The following is a 17,070-nucleotide window of genomic DNA, read 5'->3' as shown; positions in this document are numbered from 1 at the left end:
CATAATACCTGCTGATTTCTGCCTTCTCTGATCAGATGAGATTCTGGTTGGCCCTCCTGGGTGGCAAGCCACCTGGAGCTGGAGAGCAGTCCTCTCCCAGAGGGAGCTGGACCCCCCTTTGCCACCGAGAGCAGAGCCAGGTGAACCCCATGTTCTGCACATGATTTTCCTGCCAAAATGGACACTGAGCTAGCTATCCAAGTCACACCCTTGGTGACACCCCCACCCCCATCTTCAAAGTAGCAACACTTGCGTTCTTTCTCGTGTCTTCTGGTGTCTTCTTTCAGGGATGTAATTAGATTAGACCCACACGAATAATCTCTTATCTTCAAGAGGGTTCCTGTCTTAAACCATTTCACAGCCCAGTCCTGGGAGTGTAGGCTCCAGGGGTTAGGGCAGGGCATCTGGGGACAGGAGGCGTTTTAGAAGTTCTGCTCGCACAGGGCCTGGCATTAGATGGACGCACTGTATCCGTGCCTTGTCCTGACTGGACGGTTGCACTGTGGTTGTGCAGCAGAAGGTACTTGTTTGCGAGGAATCCACACGGACACATTCAGGATGGTGGGCATCAGGTCAGCAGCTTGCTCTCGTGTGCCTTAGTATTAAAATATAGTTCTTTGCACGGTTCTTCTTGAAACATTTCTCTATCTGTGCATGCAGGGAACTTAAAAAGGTAGTAATCGATATGGATGTTCATAGATACAAAAGTTACCTCTGGGAAGTGGAATCGTTTGGGGAGGAGGGGGTGAAGAGGCAGATAGCCTTTATTTGGGGGCTGTATGATTTAAATTTATTAATGAGGAGGTATTTTCCTAATAAAATAAAAACCAGGAAAAAAATCTTTGGAAGAAAAACAGGAGACTGGCTGCCGGTTTCTTGGCAAAGAGTGAATGGGGAGGAGGCCCAGGCTGAGGCCGAGGTGAGAAGATGAGGCAACAGGACACGTTATCGCTATTGCAGCTCCGTGCTTCTCCGCACTGAGAATCACACTGGAAACAGTCTGTCCTGAGGCGGTGGGAACAAAGGTGACTCTGTTGGCTGAGGCGTGCCAGGCACCAACAGCACTTCCCAGAAAGGCTTGCACTCCTCTGCCCCTGCGCTTCCCAGCATTGAAGAGATTAGCGTTCCTCTTTGTATTTAGTTAACGACTCTACCTCTTTAGTCTCTTATATCTTATGTGCCTGATGGCACCCACGTCACATGACATGTGACTCTAAGGCAGGGAAACAGCAAGTTCACCTCCTGTGATGGGTGAAATTGTGTGTTCCCAAATCGATGTGTTGAAACCCTAACTCCCCGATACCTCAGAGTGTGACCTTACTTGGATTCAGGGTCATTAGAGGTAGTCAAGTTAAAATGAGGCCACTGGCGTGGGTCCCGCTCCAGAATGACTGGCGTCCTGGTAAGAAGCGATTGGGACACAGCACTCAGAGAGAAGTGGCTGTGAAGACACAGGGAGAGGACAGCTATCCTCAGGCCCTGTTCTTACAGCTTTTGTCTGAATTTTAAATGTTTGCAAAATCAAGTTAAAATAAATAAAAAACAAAAATAGGCTGTAAGCGTCAGGCTCTGGGAAACCCACTGCAGACCCAGACAGCAGAGGCCTGGAAGGCCCTGCAGTGCCGGAAGCCGGTGGACCTTCCAGAAAGAGCTGGGATTTATCCAGGTTTTAAATTGCTTTATTTTTTCCATGATCCCCCCAAACCCCCAAATAGCTAATGTCCTTGCAATATTAAAGGATCCCGGGACTTGAGTCTGGAAAAGGTCCCGGATGCAGTTCATTCTGGCAGGTGACTGAAGAAAGCCTTGTGTTGGTTCTGGGACCCTCACAAGTGGCTTTGACAGTCCGCCGGGCCTCAGAGAAAGGGCTCCTGTGGTTTTCGAACGTGGCCTGAGACACAGCCCTCCCTCTCTTGATCCAGCCACAAAGGCTCGCCTGACTTCGTGGGAAGAAGGGTCTGGACCGGGCTTCCCACCGACAACGACCTCACCTCCGATGGTCTGCTCCAATGGCATCTGTGACGCTGGGAAAACCCTGCTCCCTGGAAAAAGAGAAAGCAAAGCAAGTTCAGCCAGTGATGAAGGACAGGCCCCGTTCTTCCCAGAGCCCACATACACCAGGGCTCTGCCTGCTCCATAACTGCACCTCCCTCCCCTCTTGATCCCAAACACAGACCTCATGCCCCTACACTGTCTTCACCCAGGAATCCAGATCTGAACACCCAGGTCTTGGATCAGAAGGCGGGCGATTTTAGGTATGACAGCTCCCTGACATCAAGCCAATGTGACTGAATTAATGAGGAGAATGCCACCAGGACTCCGCAGGCCATACCCACCATGGCCTTGGGCGTTAATCTTGAATTCTTCAACACCGTTTGTCCTTCATCAAAGGAGCAACAGAGAATTTTCCCCTGCATTCGGAGTACACCCACCCCTCAGATCCTTTTTGCATGAAGAGTACAGACAGATCAATAAGACCCCCTGGATTTGAGTCATTCTGAATTGATACCACATTAATCTCAGTTTCAAGCCACACGTGGCCCCACTCACTTCAAAAGGGCCTCCAGCTCCCGCTTGACTCTGCCCACCACAGGCGGCCCCCAGTAGGTGAGGGCCGTGTACAGCTGCACCAGGCAGGCCCCTGCCTGGATCTTGTCCAGGGCGTCCTGCCCGCTGCTCACACCGCCAACCCCGATGATGGGAACTCTGCCTGTAGAGAAGCACAGGGCAACACCATGACGATGTGGGAACCAGGGGCTCGGCTGGGCTTCAGCCCTCGGCCCACCTGCTGGCTGCAGCGGTTCAGGGAACGCCGTTCTGATCACAGCCCCAGAGCCCGAGCCACACACAAACCCGAAGCCGCGGACACCGAATCCTTGCCTTGGGTGAGTGCGTACATCTCCCGGATGGTTTGCGTTGATAAGTCCCGGAGGGGCTTCCCACTCAGCCCTCCTGTTTCGGAGCGCAGGGCACCCTGGAGGCTGGCAGGGCGACTCACTGTGGTGTTCGTCACAATCAAACCATCGATGCCCAACTGCGGTGGGAGACAGAGAGAGCTACCCAGTCAGGGCACTGTCAGACTCGGAGAAGCTGCCCCAGGGGCTGAGACAGCAGGCAGCCAGGTGCCCACACCCACAGCCCCCGAATCAAGAACTACCCCAGACCTCACTCTGCTCGTGAACAAGTGCGTGAATGAGCCTCAACGTGACGACAGCTGCCGTCACATAGTGCCCACCTACAGAGCTCCCCTGGGACAGGGTTATGATCCTTCTAACAACCCAAGGAGCGGCCCCGGGGAGTCCAGAACTGCCCCTTCTGACAATCCCATGGACTTCTGTCTGTCCTCGGTTATATCACATTTATGAGCCCGTCCTTTTTTATCACTAGTCTACCAGTCTCGAGGGAGTGAGCGATGGAACCAGGATTTGAACCCAGGACTGCGGGGCTCAGTCTGTTCCCACTCCTCTCCTTCGACACAGAGACCTGGTGTTAGACTGGAGAGAGAAGGAACACAGGCACGCTTCCGAGATACCTCAGGTCCAGTTCCCAGCCACCACAGTAAGGCTAGCCCGCAATAAAGCGAGTTGTAATCCTTTTGCTGGTGGAGGGCCTGTGACGTGCAACAAAGCGAGGTATGCCTGTCCCCCACGCTGACCAAGGCGGGCCCAGGACACAAGCACAAGCCTGGAAGCCCCAGCTGGATGAGGAGGGAAGAGGCACGAGAAAAAGATTCATTCAAACATTTTTCAAGCATTCACTTTTTATTTTATGAATTAAGTCATGATCAATACCAAACCAGCCCTCAGGATCACAGAGAGAAAACCAGAGGCTGCCGTCTGGGCGAGCCAGCAGGCCGAGCCGCCATGAGGGCCCCCTCACCTCTCTCACCACACTGGCGATGTCCTCCTTGTCCTGGGCCGTGAGGTCGGGTGCGATCTTCACCAGCAGGGCCGGTTTGTGCGCTCCCTTCAGGGCATCCCTCTCCTGCAGCACCTGCAGCGACATGTGGCCAGAGATGGGGACCCTGAGACCACACCTGGGGCTGCACTGTGACCGGCAGCTCAGACCAGTGTATTTTCACATCAGCTCTCAAACTAAAGCATGAGCAATTTCTCCTTCTCAGAAACACAGCCCTCAGTTATGCAATATTCCCCATCCAGGCAAAACTCATTCCATTCTCTTGAACCAAGAAATCCCCAGGATTGAGTCCCTAATGTGGTCATGGGCATCGGCTAATATAATTAGGGCTTATTTAGACTTTTGTTCCTAAAAGAGATAACAAGACCTTGTGATGAAAAGTCATTCAACTCATTCATTCGTTCCACGTCCTAGGTGCTAGGGACAGCGTGGTAAATGAAATGTATGGTCCCTTTACCGTTGAACATGAGGGACAGAAAACTTAGAAATTAATTACTACTGAGCATAATCAGTGTGATGGTGGGGATCAGAGGCATAGTGAGGGGTCCTAACTGGTTGAAGTGTTAAGGACAGCCTTCATGGTGCCACTGAAGCTTGGCCCTGGAGAAGGAACAGGACAGGCTGGAGGAGCGGGCTTTGTATGAAAGCATTACAGGAGATGTAATTTCCCACCTTGGTCAGCAGGTGGCGCAGCTCATCCTTTCCCTGAAGGCTCCGCAGCCCTGCCGTGTTGGGACTGGACACGTTCACTACCAGGTAGTCAGCCAAGGGGCCCAGGACTCGAACCCCCTCTGCGTAGTCCGAGGCAGCATCCACCGAGGTCTTATTCTTCCCCAGGTTTACTCCCAGGGGCAGCCCACCTGCAAATCCCCACACACCATTTCCTTGACGTGAACAGCCTTACAGGCCCTCCACCTGCGATGTGAACTTCGAACACCAGCTGACAAATGCTCGGTACTGCTGCCTGCTGACCAGGAAGCAGCTCACCATCTTTGTCTGCGTAGCAATGTTGGGGCAACCACTAAGACATTTTCCTGCATTGTGCCCTTATTCCTTTCCCCCGCCTCATCTGAGGATATTTTTTCCATTGCTTTTCAGAAAGAGTGGAAGGGAGGGAGAGGGGGAGAGAGAGAGAGAGAGAGAGAGTCAGAGAGAGAGAGGGAGAGAGAAACATCCATAGGAGACATCGATTGGTTGCTTCCCATACATGCCCTGCAAATGCGCAACCCAGGTTTGCCCTTGACAGGGAATCAAACTTGGGACCCTTTAGTGCAGGCTGATGCTCTAACCACTGAGTCACACTGGCCTGAGCATGCCCTTGTTGTTTTAAAAAATTAATGAAAAATGGAGAAATTCGGAATGCAAATACTAGTGATAAAAAAAGGTAAGGCTCATAAATGTAATACAATCGAGAACAGACAGAAATCAATAGGAATGTCAGAGGGGCAATTCTTGACTCTCAAGGGCTGCTCACTGGACTTGGGTTGAATGGCTGGGTGTGCAGTTGTGAAGAAAACCCAGAATTAAAGACTATGTATAAAATATTGGAAAGTATTACTTTCAGTTGTCATGTAGACGCATCATTGTTTTATCATTTCAGTTTTCTGAGAAGGGCCTCCCCCTATAACTGGGGTGATCACACAGCCCAGTGCTCCCAGGATAGCCCTGATCAGTCCTGTAGCCTGGGCATATTATTAATTCACTCTCAAAAGTGTCTCAATTTGAACAGTAATACAACCACCTTACTGAAAAATCCATTGGATTATCACATGTCCTGCATATGTGATAAAACATATTTCATGTCCATAAAACACATTTCAGTAACAGGCTTTGTATGAAAGCAAGGCATTTTCTCCTAAAACACCATCCTATCTGCAAAGGCTAATGGTACGTCAGTGGTACCAGCTGCTTTTCCATCTGGTGGTTGGGAAAAAGACCCGAGACATCAAGTCAGCGCAGAAAACTTGGGGTCAGGTCAAGGAGGATCAAAGGACAACATCCAGTCCTGCTGAGTACCTTCTCATACCCTACATGTAGCCACCCTTTTATCAGCAGCTTCCAAGTAAGTGAGATTTGTGTAGCTAATTTTGTGTGTGTTGGGTGGGGGTCAGGGGGTAAGGTTAGAACCCATTGGACAAAGGTTATACAACATGATGTCCTAGCTTTCCAAGTCTAGCCTCCATCCAGCCAAGGGCATTTGTTAGTTCTCATTCTTTTTCCACACAAAGAAACTGGCTTGAAAGAGAGTATCGCTTCCACGTAGCTAACGGATCTTCCATTACTAGTCGTCTGCCCACACTGACAGAAACCGCTGAATTACTCTATCCCCAAGGGGCACCACAGCCTTTGTCAGCTCCTGTTCCTTGGCATGGCACCCGCAATAAGCTGTCCTCGGCTTCTAGCTGCTGGGAAGCTTCATGTGCAGAGCTCTGCAATGGGATTTTGCTTCACTTCAGGGAATATTAGCGCCAGAGCACAGGTGAGAGGATGGGCAGGGGGAACGGGAGAAAGCTGGTACAAAGAGCACTGTGCACAGCCAAAAGGAAAGGGAGGCAGGAAGGCAGGCGAGTATCACAAACCATGGAGTTCCCCAAAAGCAAGGTGTGTAGCATAGCAGGCTCTGGTTCTGTAAAGCCACAGATTTCCAAACAAGGGCACTTCCGACTCCCCAAACCACAGGCTGCTGACAGCCGCGGCCCTTTCAACCTCGCTCACCACCAGGATTCTTAATGAGACTAAACCCTCCCGGAAGGAGGGCCGGGAGTGACCCAACGAGGGGAGAGGCCGCAGCCCCAGACACTCCCCGAGAGAGAGCGCGTGGGGAGGCGTGGGGAGGACAGCACTGCGACCACCAAGTCATCCTGAGGGCCGGCACAGCTGGGACGCCCACAGGCCAGGAGGCGTTACCCCGAGTGCAGGAGAATGTCAGTAACTAACTTTCTTCTTCATGCTTCTCTGTGGTTCGCAACGCTCTGCAAATCACACGCACTATTTATATCAGGGCCGCAGGACAACAGAGCAGGACCAGGAGGTTGGTGCTGGAGCCTGCCCACCGTTAGCTGCCGCTCAGATGGCACAGGCCACGCTGCTTCGCTCACTTCCAAGCCGGCCCGGGGAAGATACAACATGGCTTACGTAACTTCGCTACATTGTGAAATTCTGTTAAAATCTTGGAAACTGTGGAACCAGGAAACCAGTACATTCCTCTAGCAAAGAGCCCCGAGTTCTGCAGTGTTCTTTTCAATTGCTCAATCACGGTTATGTCACAGGGCTGTCCCTGATGTTTCTCCCACAGGTTGCCTTCCAACCAACGAAGGACGCCCCTCTCAGGCAGCCCCGCCTTACCTTCTGTGAGCCTGGCCTGCGTCTGCTGTCTGGCCCGTAGCCTGTGTTCCACCACCGAGAGCCCATGACTGTTAAATCCGTATCTGTAACACACGCAGAGGGGGAATGGGCAAGGTTAGAGCCCTCAGCCAGAAGGCAGACTGCAGACATGGCTCCATGGCCGTATGTGTGACTTTCAAAAACAGAAAAGAAAAAAAAAAAGAGTCAGTTCTTAAGACTTCCGAGGTCTAAATGCCCCTGGACTTCCTAGAAGATTTGTCAAAAACTGTCACACAGGGAAAGATTAAAATTTGCAAACGAGCCACCCAGCCACTTAACGCTGGATACAGCCCGGACTTGGCTGCATCCAGCCCCCACTCCTTACCTATGCACCCCTCCACCCAGGGGAGCCGTCACACTCTGACAACCCTTCTTCCCACCTCCTGCCTGTGCTCCATGAATGCACCTCCTGGGACCCATCCTGCCACTCCATCTCCCCCGCCTGTCTGCCTATTAAAATCGTCCCCTCTTCCTGGCCCAGATCAAATGCTCCCCAGCCTCAAATGATCCCTCGCCTCTTGGCACTCACTGAGCGCTTTGTACATCTCCTGGCATGAGATGCATGCATAGGCATGCTTAAGTTCCCTCCTGGGTCGTCATCCTCTTGAGGACAGGGACATGTCCTCATCACCCTGCCACTAGACAATCCACAAAGGCAGTGACCTCATCTCTCTCGCTCATCTCTGTCTCCCCCGCCCCACTGTGGGAGGCTGATCTGATGGCCATCCCTCTCCCTGCCTCCCCTGAGACTGGGTGAAAATGGCAATGACTCTTTTCCCAGACCACTAGCAACTGAAGCATGAACAAGTGACTGAGCATGGTCACTGGGACAGAAGGGAAGCCTACTGAGGAGCTCCTAGGACACCCCCATATCTCCGCTTCCTTTTCCCTTTCTGCTCTCGGACGTCCACGTGGGAGGACGTAATGCCTGCAGCTGGGGTAGCTTACAAACACGGGAAGGCCCAGAGAAGCTGGACCAGAGCCTGACATTGCCCAGCTGCTCAACCATCCCTGGAAGTGCCTGCTACCCCTGTTATGAGAGGAAAATAATAGCAAGTGCCTATTGGGTTTTTTTTTTGTTTATTTTTTATGTGCCTCAGGCATGAAACAGCTCTGGCCACCAACACGGGCTCAAGCTAGGATGAACTAAGGACTGTACCTCTGCCTTGCCCCTGAGTGATATCAGAGCAACACCACCAGGCAGGGTCTCCTTGCCCAATGCCAGGGGACAGCGCCTATTGTTTAAGCGACTTTGCTACTTGCAGCGGAAAACACCTAACAGATACAGTGGCACATGCATTGGTTGACTGAATGAATAAACTCGTCCATTCATTCAGCAAGAGTTTACTGAGCACCCACTATGTGCCACGCAGAGCAAGGAGCTGAACCCACCGTGCTCCAGAGCACAGACTCTCCTCTCAGCCACGTCTCGTCTAAGGGTTCCGCGGGCACCGTCACCCTGGTACCTGCCCCAGCCCGCCATGCAGCAGGAAGATCAGTCATGTGATCTCCAGTGCTGGAAAGCTTCCCGGAAACAAGCACACTAAAGCGGAAAGTGGCAGCCTAATCAGCTCCCCACAGGTCATCTTCCGGAAGGCCACCATGGCCCCAAACCTCCCCTCGGAGGCTCTTCAAAACTCTGTTCCCAAAAAGCAGGAACGCCTTCACTTTCTGGGCTTGCTGCACTGAAACTGCGAGGGATGATGAAGAGAAGGACTTGCCCGCTCTAGAAGGATCTCTCTTGTTAAAATGTCCAGCTTACTAAAGTTTGGGGCGGGGCTGTCCAACACAAGAGCCATAGCTACACGTGCCACGGAGCACTTGAACGTGAAGGAAGACACACACCGGCTCTGGAAGACTTGGTACAAGGAAAAGTGGGTGAATGGCTTATTAATCATTTTGATGTGGATTATATGATAAAATGATATTTAGATTATATTAAGTACCTAATTAAATATGCCGAAACCGGTTTGGCTCAGTGGATAGAGCGTCGGCCTGCGGACTGAAGGGTCCCGGGTTCGATTCCAGTCAAGGGCATGTACCTTGGTTGCGGGCACATCCCCAGTAGGAGGTGTGCAGGAGGCAACTGATCGATGTTTCTCTCATCGATGTTTCTAGCTCTCTATCCCTCTCCCTTCCTCTCTGTAAAAAATCAATAAAATATATATAAAAAAAAGAAAAAGAAATAAATAACAATATATATTACAAACACCTAAATAGAATATAGTACTGAGATTCATTTCACCTATTTCTTTTGACTACTTTATCATAGCTATCAGAATATCTTACGTTACCTATGGGGTTTGCATTATATTTCTACTAGACAGCGCTGGGCACGGGCAATGGAGTGACAATGTGGGAAAAGCATAAACTCGACAGTCAGATAAGCCGAAACCTGTACCCAAGCTCTCCTGCTTGTGATCTGGTGGCTGTAAGTTATGTTGTTCTCTGAGCCTCAGTGTGTGTATGTGCTAAACCGAAACCCTAAAACCTGCTCCTACGCCTGGCACCTAGTGGATGCTCCACATGGTTCCTGAAAATGACAGACAAATGCCTGCAGGACAGACAGAAAGAACATCGGAGGTCCCTGCCGGGAGAAGGCGGCCCTGTCACCCCTGAGCTGCTCACCTACCTGTTAATGACGGCCTGGTCCTCGGGGAGGCGGAAGACTCTGGGCCTGGGGTTTCCTTCCTGAGGTTTTGGGGTAACGCTGCCTATCTCAACAAAACCAAAGCCCATCTTGTACAGTCCGTCCACAGCCTCCCCGTGCTTGTCAAATCCTGCGGCAATTCCTACGGGGTTTCGGAATTTATGGCCCAGGACTCTCACTTCCTAGGGAGAGGGAGACAAAGTCAGAGGTACACACGGCTGGGGCAGTGGTTCTCAGGGTGTGCCCGGCACGCCTACATCCGACATCCGGGGGAGCTGGTCAGACAGCGCATCTTCCGTCTAAGGAATCAGAATCCCTGGGGGCCAGCGGGGCAGCATGGGGCTCTGAGCCAGTCTGCCTCTAACAGTGCCCTCCAGGCGATTCTGACGCCTGCTGGAGTTCAAGACCACTCGGCTTTATCACCCACCAGCAAGAGTGAGGAGAAAAACAGGGTTTCCACCACGGTGCAGCAGGGTGAGGACGCTGTCTCTTCTGGTGACGGTCAACAGTCACCCTTCCTATCCGCTGTCCTTGGTGGGGGAGGGTGGCTTGCTGGTGTCAGCCCCCCTAGTGAGTGCTATTCTGAAACTGTGTCAACCAGCAAAATCCTTGTATCAGCCTAGAAAGTCAGCCCCAGCTGCGTCCCTCTCAGCCAGGCAGACTCCCAGGCCCCCGTGGGGCATCAGACTCCCTCACCACCTCCTAAGGAATGAGTTGCTGAAGGGGGGGGACCCACACAGCGGTGTTGGGGATCGCAGCTCAAAGGCCACACTTCTCTCCATATCGGCGGTGTTTACATAGCTTTGTACCTCACCCAGCCGTAACCTCACTGCCTTCCAAATCCACCCCGTCTCCACGGCCCCCTCCTTACTCACTCCTGCTACCCTGGGTCCCAGGACTCTCAAACTAGCCGTTGGGATGAGGAAGGCTTAAAGCAAAGCGCACTCTAATTCCACAGTGCCTTTCAGTAGATGGGGGCGACAGCCTTTGTAATTGGGGCTAACCTGGGACTCTGCTTTTCAGAAGGCTGGGCCCCCCTGTGTGAGTGAGGGGATGCTGACCTTGTATTGCACAAGGTGTCCCAAGAGGACCTACCAGCATGTCGGAGTCTTGAAATGTGACGCGAGGAAGGAGCCCCAGGGAGGTGACACGAACAGCCAGCCTGTGGGCTGACTCGGGGTCCAGCAGCCCCTGCAGAGTCGGCATCAAGTGTTCAGCGTAGAAATGCTCATCCCCCGTGGCCGTCAGGTAAGAGGCAAAGAGCAGTCCTCCACCCCCCAGGATGACCAAGGCATCCTGGGCCCGCTTCTGGGGGGGGAAGCACATTGGACCTCAGAGCCAGGCTGCAGCACCTTCTCTGAGCCCTTTAAACCCACACACACAGACACAGTGACATCCACATGGAGCAATGCCCCTAGCTTTCTGCCAGCACCGGTCTCCTTCCTTTCCCAAATAAACACAAAAACTACCTCCCGCATTTTCAAATGCACTGGCTTTCCCAGGAATACAATGACCTTGTAAGTTGAGGGCCTGTGCTAGTTTGCACAGAACGCTACCAAGAAGTGTTCCCTGTTTCAGAAAATCCCAGCAGGAATGGTAGGGTGCTTTGCTTGGGCTGTTTGACAAACATCCCTGTGGCACTAGGATTTCTAAGCAGAGGCTGAAACACTTGACTATTTCACCATCTAGGTGTCATGCCCTACCATTTACACACTGAAATGCATATTATTTTAAATTACTTTCATTTCTCCTTTATATTCCAATTAGGACATTATAATGACTTTTAAAAATTACACATAGGAAGATTACATTATATAGAAATTCCATCTCAGAATCATAAAGGGAGTTGCAAATTTTTTTTAAAAGGAGCATCAAGTATTATTAGGTCAAGAACCACTCTCCCAGAGGAGGGGGTCAATGGGGGGAAAGAGGGACATATGTAATATTTTCAACAATAAAGGTAAATTTTTAAAAAAGAACCATTCTCCTAGTTCAACCATGGTTCATAATACTCTTCTCTATCACTGCCAGATGCTGAGTCATTCATTCATTAATTCAGTCATTCATAGATGGGCTAATCAGTGAGTCCTTGCCTTCTGGGGAATACAATCTCATGAGGAGACAGAAACCAATGATCATGTAAATGTGTAACTGTACACCTGCTATGAAGAAAAAGGTATAGGGCCATGGTCGGCAAACTGCGGCTCGCGAGCCACATTAGGCTCTTTGGCCCCTTGAGTGTGGCTCTTCCATGAAATACCACGGCCTGGGTGAGTCTATTGTGAAGAAGTGGCGTTAGAAGAAGTTTAAGTTTAAAAAATTTGGCTCTCAAAAGAAATTTCAATCGTTGTCCTGTTGATGTTTGGCTCTGTTGACCAATGAGTTTGCCGACCGCTGGGCTAGGCCCTATATACTATAGGGTAACAGGAGAACCGACCTAATCTCAGAGGTGGAGGAAGTGCCACTAATATTCCAAGGATAATCGGGAGTTAACTAGGAGGCAGTGGGGGCGGGGGGAGTGCACAGGCTCTCTCCTGGCAGAGGGGAATGAAATTCTCCCCAGGAATGGGGGGAGGGGAAAGGCTTGTCTGGAACCGAGGAGTAAAAGTAAGGCTCAAAGAGAAGTTGGGAAAACAGGCAGAGATCTTGGCCAGAATAAAGATTTGGGTTTTGTTCAATGGTCACATTTGCTTTTAAGGATCATGCCTAGCTGTTAATGTAGATCAAGTATTCGTTGTCTTACTTCTAGTCTCCAGACTGTAGGAACGCCCCTTAATGTCAATCAACAAATATCAGCACCGTTACAGGGAGCCCCCGCCCTAAAATCCTGTCTAGAAGGGTTGGGAGCATGTCTTGTAACCTCACTGCACGCTGGAAGCTGCACTCAGTGCTAGGCGGTCATGCAGTCACTGGCCCACGCGCGCTGACAATGTTTGGCGACTACGCAGACACACACGTGCCTTTTACACACACAGTCCAAGTGCATGGGTACAAATGCACACGCACGAGCCTTTGCAAAGACACACAGACGTGCCAGACGGGCCGACGCTCTCGGAGCGGCCTCCCGTGCACACCTCGCCCCGGCTACCCCTGCATTCCCCCCAGCCCTGCCCTCGCCGGACTCTTCCGCGCCAACGCGACAGACCCAACTTCTACACTCACTTTCAGCTGTGTCCACGCCATGGTCCTTTCGCCGCTGGGCCCGCCTCTGGCTCGTTTCCATTGGAGGAGCTGGAGGGACACCTCCAATCCCCGCCCCCGGAGCTGCCAATTCACCAATTGCCGGGCAGAGGGGTGGGGCCGGCGCACTGGGAGGGGGAAGGCCGCGCTCCGCCCTAAGGGTCTGGGTTGGACAGTGAGAAGCGCGGGCGCGCGCGCGCGCGCAGTCGCAGCGGCCACGCCTTTTCCGCCTGCTCGCCCGCCCGACTTCCGGCGTCCGCGCCGGGCGTGTAGGAGGTGTCAGTGCCCTGAGGTTGACAGCTGAGCTGCGTTCGTCTGTGGTTCTGCAACCTGGAAAAAAACTACTTATATGTTGGTTCTTCGGTTCTCAGCGACACAGTCACCAGTTTCTTGATCTTTCCAGTGGTTTGCTTGTGCTCTGGATAAAGCATGTGTCAGGCGCTGTAAAAAAGGGTTGAAACGAATTGCACCGCTGGGTAAAATACCTGTGTAGACTTCAAAGAGGATCCCATCAATTCAGGTTTCACTTAAAGATGCCTAAAACGTATGGATGTTAGTATATATGTACGTATGTTCATGAGGATGTTGGACAAATTAAGACCATGTTGACTTTGTAGTTGGAAGTATCCTGCCCCGAAACCGGTTCACTGCGGCACAGACTTGGCGGACTTCTCTGCTCAGAACCCTTCCTAGCATTTGAATCATTTCAGTCTCGTCATTTCAGTTCTCACTGCTCTCTCCCAAGTACACCCACACGGACCCACACAGAATTATTTCTCTATAAATACCTCCCACTTTCTCGCTTCTATGCGTTTACTCACCGTGACTCCTCTGCCAAGAGGCCCATTTCGTCCGTCTAAATGTGACCGTCCTTCTGTGTTCAAGCGCCGGAAATAATTTCCTCGGCTTCATAGATTGAAGCTGTACCTCTCTAGTAGCACTTTCTTTATTAACTAAACTTATCATATTTTTATCAAATACAATTATGTCTTCCCTTCCCTAATTAGACTGTAGACTTGAATGTAGGAACTATACCATGTTAATCTTCCACGTGGTTAATGTAGTATTTTTTAAACAGGGATGTATTGGGGTCTACACTTAAGAGAATTTTTAATTTTGGTACCACGTTCATTTTGGTTTTAAAGAGTAATTGTATCGGTAGGATAAACAACTGAACCCTGAAACCTGCCAAGTAATTTCAGTGCCCACATGTATTTGTATTTATCTTCCATTTTGGCACCAAGAAACAGCACTGGTTAAGAACATAAATGATAGATGTGCTACAGGTGAAGATCAAATGGCATGTGTGAACAAAGGCTTTTCAGCAAGTTAAAGAAAAGCAGTGAGAGAATTGATTCTTCCCTACTACGTGACCAATTCAAAAGAACCTGTGTGGTTGTAGGCCAGAACCATGTGTATTTAACAAGTGGCTAGTTAGTTCAGCAAATTTGAATTTCACTGGTTTTCAGTTGTATTTGTATTTAATCTGTATTCATTCCTTCATTAAATATTTATTCTTTGGCTTTTATGATTATATAAGAGATTTGGGGTATAGTTAGATAAGAGATTTAGGATAGAGTGAATGTATTTAAGAAACAATACAACAATTTAAATTCATAGCTTTCTTTTTTTAAAAACAAAATAATACATTACTCGATTTTTAACAACACTGACTTAGATACTCATTATTCTCTACTTCCTTACAGCTTAGATTTAGCAAATAAAGATCTATTTTAAAGCTGAAGGCATATCCAGTTGTATAAACACAGATGGCCCATTGCTTTATTAATCTATGTTTGTTTTCAACTTATAAGAACTCCACCTGGTCCCTAAAACAAAACAAAACCTTTTCTCTCCTTGATAAATTATTCCCAATTCCTAAAAGAATAATAGTAATGAATAAGACAAACTCATCAAGAATATAAAAGGCCAGGCAGCGTCTGGGCCCCACACTTTTTGTGCTCACAATTCACAGAGAAAATGTTATTGAAAAGAAGAGCCTGGCTTTGGTTATACATCAGAACAAGCCTCATTCTGGGAAGCGAGCTGAACAGCCCAGAGCACCATGGTAAAGGTTACTGTTTTCAGCTTCACAGGTTCCCCTGCAGCTTTAAGGGAGCAGAAAATTACTGCCATGCCCAGGGAGGACACCTTGCTTACACTTGGAACCAGGAGGTTCAAGTTCTCATCTGGGACTTTCTGGAAGAAGGAAAGAAGTGGTGGATTGGGCAAAATTTAATGCTGCTGGGGAAAAATCAAGAAAACAACAACCCAAGTAAGGCTCTGAGGTTTGATGTTTATGAAGGAAACCTCCTTACTTTTATTCAGGAACAGGAGGAAGAAAAAATTTAAATCTTTTTGCTTTTGTATACAGAAAAAGCAATCATTTTACTCATTACCGTCATTCCTCTGAAATATTTCTGCTTTTGTGCTGTACCCTTTGATTTGTCTGTATAGCAAAGATGATGGAATTTTCTCAGAGCCTATCAAAAGTTAACTTACCGGCCAAAACCGGTTTGGCTCAGTGGATAGAGCGTCGGCCTGCGGACTCAAGGGTCCCGGGTTCGATTCCGGTCAGGGGCATGTACCTTGGTTGTGGGCACATACCCAGTAGGGAATGTGCAAGAGGCAGCTGATCAATGTTTCTCTCTCATCGATGTTTCTAACTCTCTATCCCTCTCTCTTCCTCTCTGTAAAAAATCAATAAAATATATTTTTTAAAAAAGTTAACTTACCTAATATTTCACTGAAAATACTGTGCAAGATTCTGAAGTGGGGAAACCTTTTGTGGTCACTTTTTTCCTGGTAAACATCTCTTCATCATTATTGGCTCCCACGTTTTCTCATGCAGAAACTGGGAGAGAAATTGTTCACCTGTTGTCTTTCTTAGATAGATATTTTCAAAATTATGTACCATAATCTTGTGGTCTTGGAGAAAACTCCAAGGCATTTTGTGCCATAAGTATCTTTATTAAAGTCTAAATAAATTAATGCCTAGCTTTGTGACAAAGAACACATAATATGAAAAAATAATCTATAATATATGTGGTGAGGGAACCTAAATTTTCATCTATTGAAAGGTAGCAAAACTTGGTTTTCATATATATATATGAAATATATAGAATATACATATGTGTGTGTGTGTGTGTGTGTGTGTGTATGTGTATGTGTATATATATATATATATATATATATATTCTAATCTTCACCAGATGATATGCTTTTACTGATTTTAGAGAGAGAGAGAGAGAGAGAGAGAGAGAGAGAGAGAGAGAGAGAGAAACATCAATGTGAGAGAGAAACATGGATCAGTTGCCTCCCGGGGGATTGAACTCATAACCTAGGTAAGTGTCCTGACTGGGAATTGAACCAGCAACCAAGTCACAACAGCCAAGGCTATATTTATTTTTTTAAATGTTTGACCTTTGAGTATGAAGCTCATCTCGGTCTGGTCTTCCTTCTGCAGATGTCACAGCCCGCCAAGCCACCAAGCACGCCAGCTGCCCTTACGTGTCCAGAAAGTCCAACAGGGTCTCATCAAAAGTAGACTTGTGCTCCCTGGGGCATTATTTCATTTGCCAGGCTGGTAAGTGATGAAGCTACCTGCTGCCAAAGACCTAACTTGATTATTATTTTTAAAATGTACTTTTATTGATTTCAGAGAGGAAGGGAGAGAGAGATAGAAACATCAGTGATTAGAGAGAATCACTGATCAGTTGCTTCCTGCACACCTCCAACTGGGGATCAAGCCCACAACCAGGGCATGTGCCCTGACTGGGAATCGAACCATGACCTCCTTGCTCATAGGTCTCCACTCAACCATTGAGCCACGCCAGCTGGGCCAAATTCCTAACTTTAGAACCTGATTCTAAATAAGGAGAGTCTGTGAGAGCATTAGTTAGCAAGTCCCTGGGTGATAGACCTCAGGAGGGACATAA

At 49.2% G+C, this 17,070-nt stretch overlaps 3 protein-coding genes across 7 annotated transcripts in view; 2 read left to right on the top strand and 1 right to left on the bottom strand.

The window, feature by feature from the left end:
• The window catches only part of TXNL4B (thioredoxin like 4B), a 35,204-nt gene extending 33,235 nt beyond the window's left edge, over positions 1–1,969 (top strand). For both annotated transcript variants that reach the window (XM_054710325.1, XM_054710324.1), the window contains one exon: positions 1,923–1,969. In XM_054710325.1, coding sequence (XP_054566300.1) covers positions 1,923–1,940 — 18 coding nt within the window. In that variant the 3' untranslated portion in view covers positions 1,941–1,969. The remainder of the gene's footprint in view (positions 1–1,922) is intronic.
• DHODH (dihydroorotate dehydrogenase (quinone)) lies at positions 1,702–13,146 on the bottom strand. 4 transcript variants are annotated; one of them, XM_008139969.3, is made up of 9 exons: positions 13,115–13,146; positions 11,048–11,260; positions 9,935–10,134; positions 7,264–7,346; positions 4,591–4,778; positions 3,880–3,993; positions 2,881–3,034; positions 2,551–2,710; positions 1,977–2,042 (listed from the first exon to the last, which is right to left on the bottom strand). In XM_008139969.3, the coding sequence occupies exons 1-9, from the start codon at positions 13,133–13,135 to the stop codon at positions 1,988–1,990; spliced, it is 1,188 nt and encodes a 395-aa protein (XP_008138191.1). In that variant the 5' UTR covers positions 13,136–13,146; the 3' UTR covers positions 1,977–1,987. The 4 variants fall into 4 exon arrangements, with proteins under 4 accessions (XP_054566289.1, XP_054566290.1, XP_008138191.1 ...); XM_054710314.1 differs by lacking the exon at positions 4,591–4,778 and having other exon boundaries at positions 1,702–2,042; XM_054710316.1 differs by lacking the exon at positions 11,048–11,260 and having other exon boundaries at positions 13,115–13,138.
• Positions 13,147–15,112: 1,966 nt separating this feature from the next.
• The window catches only part of PKD1L3 (polycystin 1 like 3, transient receptor potential channel interacting), a 67,793-nt gene continuing 65,835 nt past the window's right edge, over positions 15,113–17,070 (top strand). The window contains 2 exon segments of the mRNA XM_054711089.1: positions 15,113–15,407; positions 16,599–16,718. Coding sequence (XP_054567064.1) covers positions 15,113–15,407; positions 16,599–16,718 — 415 coding nt within the window.

This window comes from Eptesicus fuscus, chromosome 21 (assembly GCF_027574615.1).
Source record: "Eptesicus fuscus isolate TK198812 chromosome 21, DD_ASM_mEF_20220401, whole genome shotgun sequence".
Lineage (NCBI taxonomy): Eukaryota > Metazoa > Chordata > Mammalia > Chiroptera > Vespertilionidae > Eptesicus > Eptesicus fuscus.
Note: the sequence above shows the minus strand (reverse complement) of the source record. Positions and strands in the feature narration are given on the sequence as shown.

Bases quoted from the DNA above. Each gene is read 5' to 3' on its own strand.
- DHODH (XM_008139969.3), bottom strand. From the start codon at position 13,135: ATGGCGTGGACACAGCTGAAA. The intron at 11,261-13,114 runs GTGAGTGTAGAA...TTCCCCCCCCAG, and splicing joins TGGCGTGGACACAGCTGAAA to AAGCGGGCCCAGGATGCCTT. The intron at 4,779-7,263 runs GTAAGGCGGGGC...GGGGATTTGCAG, and splicing joins GCAGGCCAGGCTCACAGAAG to GTGGGCTGCCCCTGGGAGTA.